This window comes from Alligator sinensis, unplaced genomic scaffold, assembly GCF_000455745.1.
Source record: "Alligator sinensis unplaced genomic scaffold, ASM45574v1 scaffold4_1, whole genome shotgun sequence".
Lineage (NCBI taxonomy): Eukaryota > Metazoa > Chordata > Crocodylia > Alligatoridae > Alligator > Alligator sinensis.
The window spans coordinates 4196589-4209570 of NW_005841887.1; the positions used below are offsets into that span (position 1 = coordinate 4196589).

General features: G+C 45.3%; 1 protein-coding gene across 1 annotated transcript in view; it reads left to right on the top strand.

Moving 5' to 3' along the window:
- The window catches only part of ITGB5 (integrin subunit beta 5), a 104922-nt gene that overhangs the window by 86476 nt on the left and 5464 nt on the right, over positions 1–12982 (top strand). The window contains exons 10-11 of the mRNA XM_006017914.3: positions 6714–6936; positions 8291–8394. Coding sequence (XP_006017976.1) covers positions 6714–6936; positions 8291–8394 — 327 coding nt within the window. The remainder of the gene's footprint in view (positions 1–6713; positions 6937–8290; positions 8395–12982) is intronic.

Sequence of the window (12982 nt, forward strand, 5' to 3'; positions counted from 1 at the left end):
AAGGTTTAAAAGGGATGCATCCTCAAACATTAGACTGGCTGGAGGCTGGGAAATCCAGTGTAAGGAACTAGTTGGCATTGCCCAGAGAGAGAGAAAAAGCATGCGCATCTACTAGATGACCCAGAAATCCTTTTGATCTGTGCTTTCTGTTAATCTGTTTTAACACCACCCAGGGATCTCTTGTAAAAACCAGGTGCACTCGGAGAGAGACCAGCATGTGTTCCTGCGAACAAGTTTCTTTGCAGGCCAAAGGGGCAGCGGGGAAAGCTGGACCTCACAGCTGCCAGCCGTGCTGCACTGATGCTGACTGTGTGACGAGGAGGAGACAGGAAGGGGGCTTGGCCCCTGGCTGCCTCTCGATTGCTCGTCAGGCAATCCAGCCTAGAAGGGAAGGGGTTGAAAAGAGGACACGTCGAGATGTCCTGCCAAAAGTGTGAGTGACAGCAGGACATGACGATGCAGGCCAGATCTGGGCATGGCCGATGTTAGATTAGTGTGAGCTATTTGCTTTTTTTGTTTGCAGTGCAGTGGGGTTTATCAAGCACAAAGATCATTTAGGGAGAAGCGTTTTTCCAGGGGCATTTCATGGAGATTTTTCCAGTTAATAATCTGTGATCTTTAAGGGCTTTCGAGAATAAAGCTTGTTATCAAACCACCTCATTTCCCAGACTGAGCTGAAGTTTTTTAAAGGTCTAAAATAATTTAATTTCAGGGGTGGAACAGAATAAAATGTATTTTGGTATGGCTAGAAAAAGCAATTAATCTTTCTGGTTCTACGTAGCCCAGTACATGCAAAACTAAAGCAATCACAGTTCACAATCCTTCACTGTGATACTTTAGTGGCTTGGGGTTGTATTAAAAGTGACTTTCTCTCTTGATCCGAGATTACCCTCTCAGTTTGGAAGTGAGACCTTTTTCTGATGAAAAGAACCATTCTTTGGTTTATTTTTAGAGCGGAAGTCCTGGATGGCTTCCCTTTAGACATGATTTTACATGCTGTAATGCCTGCACTTGGCTGTAATGTATGTCAGTGGTGTGGATAGAACTGAAGATTGAGCAAACTTTTCTGCTGCAAAATGTGAATACCATGCAGTCCTCTCCAGGGTTTGGAGGGGTTTGCTGCAGACTTGAAGTTTGGATGGGGTCAAAAAGCTGGCAACCAGACTGCATCTGTGGCTCCTTTCAAGTGAATCATTTCCCCTGTGCCTTTTCTCAGGAGAGATGGACTGGTTGTTTCATGGGCAATGCAGCCTGTCATCCAAGGGCTACATTACCAGTTGAATTTAGGGGAGGATGGGAGCTTGCACTTGTGCAAATGAAAACAATGAAAAAATGCTGTCAAAATCCCAGGGGGCTGCAACTGCTCTATCACATGGATCTGCTCCAGAAACACAAGCCTTGCCCTACTCTCCTTGAGTCTCAGATACATTGGGCATGCTTATACCATCAAAGAGCCATGATATGGAGCACCTCAGCAAAGCCCAGCACACTCTGTATATTATAAATGGATGGAAGATAGCTGCAGTAAGTGGCCGTCTGGCTTGGCAGTACAGGTCTAGTGCTGCACTGGGGTCAGCTATGTTATATTCTTTTGGGGTGTAGCCCATGGTGAGTGGGTGTGCATTGTTTCACTGTGGTCCTCACTAGTATGGTCCTTTGCTAGGTTAGGCATGCCCATTAAGGCTTACATCCTCTCGGCAGATTATCTGCCAGAGGGCAACATGCAAAACCACGCTCAGGCTGGTCTCACGTCCTGTCCTTTCACCAGGATGTTCAAGTGTGTTTATCTTGTTTGATCAGGACAGGCTATCCACTTAAAACCATTTTAAAATAGAAACTTGCATCTAGTTGCATAGCCTCATTTGAAGTGTGAGGGTTTTGTACCTTTTATAGACTGGGACATCCCAGGCTGTTAATGTTGAAATACGGATTTATTTCTGTTCTGGGCTTTTTTAGGCATTTCTGATTGAGGCTGGAGAGGCTGTGTCATTTCTTTTCCTTTCTCCCTGGCTCGGTCTTCCCACTCATGGTTCCAAGCACTATCTATAGATATTCCCCCAGTCCCAATATCAGTAATGAGGAAGGTGATTAGTTAATATTAATCACAAGAAAGTAGTAGTTGCTATACTGGAAAAGACCTTCTGCCCACCCTGTCCTGTCTGCCTGGATGGTCAGCACTAAACCCTTCAGAAGAAACCCTCTAGTAGGCAAATCCAAGCTAATCTGCTCCAGAGGAGGGTCCCAGCCTGATCCCTAAATAGTTTAAACCTGGAGAATGAGATTTGTACTCTTCCAGCATGTTTGTAAATAGTAAAAATGTTCAAACTGGATTTTCCTGTTGCCCTTCTAAAATGCCCGGCCCTTCCTTGAATCTTCCTAAAAGTTTGGGGGAAAAAAACCCTTTTATTTTCCTGTTTCTTGTCTGTTTAGCCCAGTTGTTGTGTCTTATCTTTATCCAAAATTGTAAGCTCTCTGGGGCTAGTTATATATATATATATATATATATTTAAGACTGTAATGAACAGCACCCAGTATGACAGAGCCTTGAGTCCTCCCTGGAGCCTCAGGCATCCCTGAAATACAAAAAAAAGTACAGCTCCATTGCAGTCACTTCAGTTTATAACGTACAAGAAAATGATCATCTGTGTATTTGAGTTATGACAATATAGATAATTGCCATTATGTGCACAGCCAGTTATGTACTGAGTTGGACAAGCTGATTTGCATATGTACATCATGTGTAAATTAGGTTTGAAGTGAAGTAGCTGTGATAATCCAAGATATATGCAAGAGGCAAAGATTTTTGTGGGTGGTATCTTTTGTTGGACCAACTGCATAGTTCAGGTAGACTGAGACAAGCTTTTGAATGCAATGCATTCTTCCTCAGGTTTCTTTATAACGCATAAGCTAGGTGTCTTTACGCGAGGGTATCTTGCAAGGCTTTGACGCAAAGGAGATAGCTGATAAGCAAAGGGATCTTTGCCAAAAGCAATGGGAACATCAAGTCTGAGATGATCTATGGCATCTCTGCTAATCTTGGACTCATAGCAACCAAAGAAATTAGGGGTTTTGTGGTGGATGGAAGGAACAAGCATGTAGATTTTCTTCATGTAAGTCTGAGAAATAAGAGACTATGGGAAAACTGGAGCAGTAATTAGTTTGCCTGAGGAGTTTACATGCACACTGCTTGGCTTCACAGCGTGCCTGCTGGAAAGCCTGGTCCTCCAAGGGCTAACCAGTGCAAAACCCTTGCATTCCTTCCAGGGCGCTGATTCACGAATTCTGAAACCAGATGCTCGGCTGCTTGCCACTCTACTTTCAGTCACTGATTGTGTTTGAAACTAGACTTTTTAGACAGTCTCTGTGCCACATGGCTGCCCTGGGAGGCTTTGTTAGAGGCACACTCCCCAGATCAGATTCTCCATTCATCCCTCCCTAGGAGAGCATTCATCCGCGGACCTGAGATACGGCAGCCAGACCTGCTGCATTGTTTGAATGAAGCAGTTGCTGTCTGGGCCGTGCTGATTTATTCTCCGGGGCAGGTACAGCAGCTTTCCCTTCAAGCTCACAAAAGGCCAGGAATGGCACTGCCTGAAGAGCAGAAATCTCACTTCTTGCCAGGTGGATACTTTTTTGGCAAAGAAATCTGAGGTACCAGATTTTTCCCTAGGCTTTATTTCGGTGTATTTTCTCCTCCCACATATTGGGGCAAATCTCTCCCAAGTGTGCCCTAAGAGCTGTATAGTTACACCGCGAGATCTCTAATTGTCTTGGCCTCCTTGTCCTTGGATTAAGGTCCCGGTCCACCAAGAGCCATGTGGAAGCTGATGTGCAGCAGCTTCTCCACGATAAAAAAATCACGCACAGGCATCTTCTATGAAAGTGGCTTTTCCAGTATATTTTTCCAAGCGTTTTGGTGACCAGCTAGTGACAACGGGAGCAGGATCTGATGCCTGGAAGCTCCTAGTCATGACCTGGCATGAAAACAGCAGTTACAGGAAGGTTGTCTAGCACTTGGACAAGTCAAGGGTGAGATCTGGCAATTGTAAGTGCAACTGAGCAGCCCTCTTCGGGATCCGCTGTGCTCAACCACTTGGGGAGGGGGCTAGAAGAGATGTCCTAAACCTACCTTCTTCCTGACTAGATAACCACGTTGAGTGGGATCGCCTTTACTGTGGTCCAAATCAACGAAGACACACAACCAGTTTCAGGACCTGGAACATCAGGACCCTCATGGACAATCCTAATAGTGAAAGCCCAGAGCTGCAATCATGTGCAATGCACATGAACTCATGTGACACCACATCAACGTTGCTGCACTGCATGAGACCCGGCGAGCTGGAGATGGGCAACTCCAAAACCATGGAGGCAGCTATCTATCCCTTCTTCTGGAAGAGTAAACAGGAAGGAGCATGCCGGCTTGACGGAGCTGGTTTTGCCATCAAGAATGAACTCATAAACCAACTAAATTAGTTCCCTACTGGAAATAATGAGCGCCTCATGCCTCTCCACCTTCAACTGGCAAGGAGCCGGCATGCCACTGTCATCAGCACACCTGCCCTGACTCTTGATACTTCCGACAAAACCAAGGAGGAATTCTTCGCCAAATTTTCCCAAGTCCTTTCTGATGTTCCAGAGGGAGATAGAGTTATTCTTCTTGGTTATTTCAAAGCCTTTGATCGCCTGACAACAGCGCCGGGGTCCTTTAGCTGAGGGCGCTGAAAGAGGCTGGGAAAGGAACATCCTTGCTGCAAAAATGCATCTAGGGCTGTTCCAGTCATTGCCACAGTGAATACGCTAGGAAAATCTGACACTGTAATAAGAGCTACCAGAAAACTGACCACAGTCTGGATTTGCTGTCTCCCCTCTCACTCAAGCCTGCCACCTTCCAGTGCCCGGGCACTATTTGCCCATCAAGTATCAGCTGTTGAGCAGCTGGGATATGGAGACATCTGCTTGAACAAAGCCGTTTTTCAAGTGCTGTTGTTTGGGACACTTTGCCAGCATCGGATGAGCAGCGTGGGTGTGGAGAATCAAAGCTCTGCTGCTGTTTTGTCCCTTTTCTGGCCCTTCTGTTTCAAATCATCATCAGAGAGGGTTTTCTTTAGTCTCCTTTGCAGGAAACAGGGAGATCTGGATTTGCCTTGGACGTCTGAGGCCATTTGGAAAGCCTCTGCAGATATATAAATAAATGCAGCCTTTATTAGCATGTTGTTTTGCCTGGAGCAAAGAAGGACTTTCTACATGCTAAAAGAACAATATGACTTCATGCCTCGCTGTCTGTAGCTTGAAATTATCAGCGTATTTTTTTTCTCAGCAAAAAATCACGATGCAAAAGCAGGATGTCACTTCCTCCTCATTTAGCTTAGCTGCAGCTTCATGTTGACACAGCAGTAAAATTTTGGCTACTGCTCAAGTTTTGCATACTCCAGCTTTTGGTATAGAAGAGTATTGAGCAACAGAGAGAAAACATGTGCTCATCGCCGTGTATCTGTTTCTGTGCATTCTAGAGGGTGTCTAAAACCTTGAATCCTGCGTGAGTGAAATGGGCACCGCAAAGCATTTCTTAACCCCATCGCACCAAAGTTTGGAGTTATTCTTATTCTAGTGAAACTGGCTGAAATGGGCTTTCAGGTTTCCAAGGTAAATGTTTGCTTTTTAACGTGGATCATCTAATTGGGTCACAGAACAGAGGAGAGGAAATAGCACTTCAGAAAGACCGGACACCAAGAAGCCAAAAATATTCAGACCGTAGGATAGAGGAAATTCAGAGGGCAGCGGGGTTTAGCCGGACTGCTGTGGCTGCAGCATGTGATCTGCCGTTGCCAGCAATGGAACTGGAGCCTTGTAAGGGAATGGACAGACGTGACAACTGTATTGATACCAGATGATAAGCTGTTACCGTGTAATTGCAGCCGCTGCACGATTCTGCAGTAAAGCCATACCCCTGTTTCCCTCGGGGTCGAAGTTAGAGTGATCGAGCCTGCTTATAGGCCGCTCTGTATAAAGGAGGTGACAGCAATACTATCTCATGCCTAAAATCTTTTATATATATCAGACCCCCTACTGACTTGCTACTTAGCTGGGTTTTTGATCTGTCTTCCAAACAATCTTCTTCCCTCAATTTTTGACTCAGCAAGAAGGATGTGAGAGATGCTGCTGTCTGCCTTTTCACTTCCTGCTTAGTATCAGTCCCATCCTTCCCCTGGCGTCATGTCCATTCACTTCCTTGGAGTCGAATGTCTAATCTTCACAAGAATGATTAAGGGCCTGGAAGACAAACCTTATGAGGAAAGACTAAGGGATCTGGGACTGGTCCACATGGGGAAGAGAAGACTGAGGGGGGACTTGGTCTATAAGTATGTAAGGGGTCAACATTGGGGCTGGGAGGAAAACTGTTCACTAGGGTGCCCCAGCGAAGGACAAGAAGCAATGGCCGTAACCTGTTAGAGGATGATTTCAGGTTGGATGTAAGGAAGAACTTCTTTAAGGTAAGGGTGTCCACAATCGCGAATAGACCTCCCAAGGAGGCGGTGCAATGCCCAACCTTGGAAGTCTTCAAGAGGAGACTGGATGGACACTTTGCTGGGATCATATGATCTCAGCAGTATTCCTGCCCAGAGCTAAGACTCAATGATCTTCCGAGGTCCCTTCTAGCCCTTAATTTCTATGATTTTTATGATTTCTATGTTTGTTCTTTCTGTCAACTATAGGTCATGGAAAGTGTGACTGCGGGGAGTGTAAGTGCCATGCTGGTTACATCGGGGACAACTGTAACTGCACGACAGAGACCGACAGGTGCGTCTCAAATGACAGTCAGATATGCAGCGGCCGAGGCGACTGCGTCTGTGGGAAATGTCAATGCACCGAACCTGGAGCGTTTGGAGAGATGTGTGAGAAGTGTCCCACCTGCCCAGGTGTCTGCAGCACTAAAAGGTACCATACCCACAGCTCACTAAAGACTGGTTCAGTGAACTGTTTGCTTTTTGAACCCTCTACATAAGGCATGGCTTCCACCACTCCGTGCTATGGTTCTCCGCCTAAGTCCAGCTGCCCAAGTGCTTTGTCTTCATTACAGAATTAGCTCAGGAGATTGGTACCCAGGTTAGAGCAGCCTAAGTGTAAGCCGCGACACAGCAGATACCTGCCAGAGTTAATGCCGTCACCGGTGCTGCGCTCCTCTGTAGTTATTTCTGGAACTTCTGAGGCATCTCCCATGGTTTTGTGTCCAGCGGTGAACTGAACTACTCTTTATGAGCATTTATACACATGCTCCAGGAGAGGGGGAGGGCGCTTTAATTAGAGCAGCTCTAATTAAATGAACAAGCTTTAGTTAAAGTGCCCCCACCACCATTTTTCAGTGCGGGGTTACTGATACCCGTGACACTGGAGTCTGCTGGAGCGCAGTAATTGCCACCTTCCAGCAGACCCAATTAATTGAGTCTGCTTCGACGCGCTGTAATTACAGTGTGTCGGAGCAACATCTCTGCATGTGTATAGGTGCCCTATAATGTCTTTTCTAGCGAATTGTGGTACCGTGGATGTGGCACAGGGGGGCAGGATGGGGTGCATGCTGCATGTGGCCCCTTGCCAGACCGGCCCTGCATGCTAGCTCTGCTGCAGCCTGTGCCAGTGCCCTGGGCCACTTGTAGCACACATGGCTGGTCCAGCCCCGTGGACCATGGACAGCATGCACAGGCCCCGGGACTTGCTGTGCACGTGGTACAGGGAGTTTGGGACGCAGATCCTAGACCAGCCCCCTCAGCTTCCAGCAGCACTGGGTCCAGTTTGTGTGCTGCATGTAACCCATGAGGCTGGGGCCACTTTAGTGACCCATGGGCCAAATCATAGGGCCCCATGGGCCATTATGTTTGACATTGATTTAAGTGAATGTAGCCCAGCCCTACAGTGACTGTTTCTGGACTCTACCTCGTATGGCGTCTGCGAGCCCAATGCTGCTTTTAGCCCTCTGAGACATGGTTGTGCACTAGAAACCTAAGTCCAGAGGCCACCAAAATGAAACGCGGTTCAGGCCCAGGACCAGTTCGGCAGCCACTTCCCTCAGTCAAGCTAATACCCGAAATGGAAACACCCCAGATATGCAGGGTTGATATACAGATCTACCTCCTTGGGTTAATTGTGCACTGGTTTGGAGGTGCCTGGCTATAAGGTGTCCATATCTTTTGTGAAGGAGATGGGTCATGTCTGGGTTAGTGTGTTTTGGGATGGGGAGGGGCACATGCGAATGTTCATGTGGTTTTGAAAGATGTTTAACTCTTCCTCTCTGAAGGGACTGCATCGAGTGCATGCTGTTCAACTCAGGAAGACTGGCTGATAACCAGACCTGCCAAAAACACTGCAAGGATGAAATCATTACCCGTGTGGACGTCCTCAGTGAGTACGGCGCTGCAGAGTGCTGTGGGTCCTTTTGTAACCGGCTGGGAGATTAAATCGGTCTTTGCAGAGAACCAAGTTTGCACTAAACAGCATCAAAACTTCTCCCTCAAGAAAGCCTCAGAAACATGCTTGGATTTAGAAAAGATAATCCATTATCCTGCCTTCAGATTGTAATCTCTTAGTTTTGGAAATATTCCCGCTAGATGCAACTGTTTACCGTGGTTTGTGCTGTTACCCGTATCAGCAGTGCCGAATAATTTTGTGACGAAGGAAATGGAATTGGATTCTCAATTAGATTTGGAGTTCAGAACCCACACCCTTTAGATCTACCTGCTTCGTTACGTTACACCCAGATAACTGAATTGCTTTTAAAAGTCAAATGCACTAGCTTTCTACTCCATCTCTCTCAGCAAATAACCATTTGTCTTAATTGACTAGGTATCTCTGCTTGGTTTGAATAAGGGTCTATTCCAAACCTTTGCACAAGTCGTATTGCACAATTGCTCACAGCGTTCAGTTTTAGAGTAGCCGTGTTGCTAGCTGCATCTTCATTTATAGTTCGATTTCAGATCACCAAAATATGCTACCAACATGGTGTAGACAAGCCCTTTGCGTCAGTACTGCAGGGCAGAGATCCAATACCCAGCCATGGGGAAGTAACCCTGCTTTATGGACCTCCTCCAGCAGAAGTGATATGCTTTGCCCTTCCTTGTTGCCCAGATACAGACTCTGGTCAGGGCTGGCAATTTCCAGATGCCACGTCAACCTGTTGCCACCAGTATAATTAGAGCAGCCCTCCAGTTACACTGGCTAGGCAGGTCTGGTATATGATGACCTACGACTGAAGGTTACAGAGAGCACCTCTGATGAGCTATGTGCTTCTTGGCAACAATTAGTGGATGAAGTAAGGGGAATGGGATGGCACCAAATGAGACATCAAAGAGCAGAATAGTTTAGCTATGGCCTTGTTGGACACTTTTATAACTTTGTTAGATATTTTTAAACAGCTTTTTTCTCTTCTAGTTGGTTCTTCTCTCTAACTTTGAGATGACTTTTCTAGATCTCTTGGAAGAATAGAGCGTTAAGGAAGGGGCAGGGAGTGGAAGGGTGGGAGTACTGTACTAGGATAGATGGGGGTGTCTTTTTTTCCCCCATGATCTTGGTAAATTTTGCTACCTTTAGTTTTTTTTTCTTCCTTTTTTTTTCATTGATCTATTATCAGTCACTTCACTGTTCTTCCCAGTCTGCCAATGGGCAGCTCTTTCCTGCCAAGTCTTCTCACATGCTTCATCTAGTTTTAAACAACTTGAGTATTTAGGTGTTCATACCTGTCCCTTTGGGAGACTCTTCTGGCAGTATTTCCATCCTCATTAGTAATTACACATACCCAGAGAGCTGAACACTGGGTTAGTGACACAGTAACAGCTCATTTGCAAGGTGACAGGGTCATTTCAAATCTCTCCATCCTGTAACTGCTAAAAGCTCCCTTTCCAACGACCGGTCTGGAGTGCGTTTTCTCAAAGCCAGAAAATATAGGGGTTTCGGTTGAAACAATACTCTCAGACCATGTTCTCCTGCCTAGGTGTTACAACATGGACCAGCAGATTTTGTGTTTGCTTTCACTCTGTGAGGTTACCTTGTATAGAATTACAGCCTAGCTTATGGTTTGCAAGCTACCCTCCTGTTTTGAGGGCCCAACAGTTAGCAGTCAGATTTCAGTTTAAAACTATATAGCTCTGCCTGGGAGTTGCATCCACCCTTTCTTTGAGGTCATTGTTTTAAAAAGAAATTAGTAGAACATCTGATTCTGGTTCTGAGGTATTGGGGGTTAAAGACACTCAGGTTCAACGTAAGATTGGTTAAAGAGGTAAAAAAAAAGATTTCTAGACATATGCTCTGGAATTTCTGGCTCCTTCAGTTCTTATGTCTTGACGAGCCTGTTTTGCTCTTAAATTATATCTTCCAGGTTAAAAGTGCTTGTTGAAGCCTTAAACCTTAATATTTTCTTCTGCCAGACACATTCATGCATAGGACATATGTCTGTTATGTCCAAACAGCAAATTCTGGCACCTCCATAAATATTATTGCTCCTCTACAAAGAATATATCATGAAAATTCATAGCCCCCCCTTTTTTTTTTGCTTTAGTTGTGCCGAAGTTTTAAACCTGTTGTTATAGGTATGAACAACCCAGCAAAGCACTCCTGAATTCAAATCCCAAATGCCATTGATTTGGATAAATTGCTTTCTTCCTGGGCAGAGAAACCCTTTCAAATATGAAAGTAGTGCAACAGGGGTAATGCTGGCTTCCTGAGCATGCAAAAAGCCTGAGATAATGAAGCTGAGAATCAGGAATTTTCCTCCATCCATTCATATCATTTGCATGTCGACTCTGAAACCTACTGACAACACTTGAAGTAGCGAATGTTTCCATTTTAGCAGACAGGCAATGAAGTTGGAGCCTGGAGGAGTTAGAAGTTGCTCCAGGGAAGTAAGTGCATAGGGAAGGAAGGAGGGATATCCCCGAGCTGTGATTTCACTAGACAGATCAGTATCCCAGTACAGCAACAGGTAGAAATAGGGCAGCCATTGCACCTCAAAGTCACCAGTATAGACAGAATAAGTTTTCAAGGCATGAAGAGAAAGCAGCTGAGCTCTGTCTACACACTCTGCTTCATGGTTACAGCAGTGCCATTGATAGTATTGTAGAAATGGTTGGTATTAATTTTACTGAGCACAGGAGGTCAAAGACAAGAAAAGAAAAGAGAAACTGAAAGCAGGATGCAGAAAGGAGAGGGAGAACACAATGAAACAGCAGTAGGACAAATGCACTTGTGTTTTAGAGTGATAATGTTGGAAGAAGAGACACTGACTGAAGATGATGATAATGATGATGGTGATGATGACAACCATGCTTGGGATTGCCCAAGTAAGCTTGTTGCCCCACTTTCATTACAAATCGATGTCATTTGGGTGTCTGACTTCTTTAGGGAACTGTGACACAAATCTCCAGTTGACTTTAGTTGGGATGGCAGAGGAAACGGTGTGAAATACATCATAGTTTCATAGTAGGTAGGGTCGGAAGAGACCTAATCAAATCATCAAGTCCAACCCCCTGCCGTGGGCAGGAAAGGATGCTGGGGTCAAACGACCCCGGCTAGGTAGCTGTTTAGCCTCTTTTTGAAGACCCCCAGGGTAGGGGCGAGCACCACTTCCCTTGGAAGTTGGTTCCAGCTCCTAGCCGCCTTGACTGTGAAGGAGCACCTCCTGATCCACCACCTTTAATTAAAGATGGAATTTGGCCTTCCTAATTTGACACCTCTCCTTTAAATACTGCAAGGAAATTTGAGAGTCAAGTCAGTCCAGCTCAGCATATTTGAAATTGGGCCAGTTGTTTTTGCACCCAGGTTGTAACTTCCCTGAAACGACGTGGTTTCTAAAGAAAACATATATGGGCCCTTGAAATAGCAAAGACGCTGCTTGCTCTTCACTAGCACATTCAAAAAAAAAATAACCCTACATAGACACAGCCCTTTTAAAAACAAGCCTTCTCATTTCCTACCGTTCCCTCACTTTCACCTTTTCACCTCCCACTAATTCTCATTGTCCCCCCTCCTCCCTGCTTCCCCTTGAAAAATAAACCTCCCAACTATTTCCAGAGATAAAATAATTCAGCCCATTTGGGATGCAAGCAGAGATGGATTGCGGTTTTGATAACATCTCCCTTTTTATGTCAACAGTTCCCCGCTATCCTTGTAAAATGGGGCTATATCTGTCACTTTATCTACAGCTTTCAAAACTGGGGAAGCAAAGAAAAGGAGAAGAGAATTGATGGCTTTTCCCAGCTAGCTTTGCAAACTGTAGGATGGCAGCAGTGAAGGGAAAGAGGACATTAGTTTAATATTGGCCTTACATCTCTTAGTGGTGCAGCAGTGATTCTCAACCAGTGGGCCACGGCATCCTGGGGTGCCTTGAGATCTTTTCAGGGGTGCCCCCGGGTGCCATATGATGTTAAATTTGCAAAAATGATTCACAAAATAAACCCAGAGATTTCAAATTGAAGTCCATAGTTGTGGTCTTTGAGTTCTTTGCACTGGAAAAACTGCCCTATTATTTTTCTGTAGGCAAAAAAAGAGGTACCAAGGGGTGCCTCAAAAAAAGGTTGAGAACCACTGCGTTACAGGCATCGTTGAGTGTGAGTTCCCAGTCTTAAATAAGATTGCATGCAGGATCATTAAGTACAGTTAATATTATGCCTGGGCCTAGAAATTCCAGCCAAGACCTGTGCATTGCAGAAACACAGCATGACGCAACCTTTGCTCAAAGATCCTAGGCTTAATAGACACTTGGACAAGAAAATTGGGAGAGAAGATAGAAGGACAGGCAGGTGGAGCAACTTGACAGGCATTTCTGCAGTACTCAGTCATCACTAAAGGATAACCTTGCTGAATATTCACATCCTTCCAGCTCTTTATTTTTCTATCTGTTCTCGCTGCTCCAGTAAACCATCCCTCTTTCCCACAAATACCTATCAAATTGCAGTCCTTTCCAAGCTTCCTTTTTGTTTTGGGTTTTATTTTGGGTTTG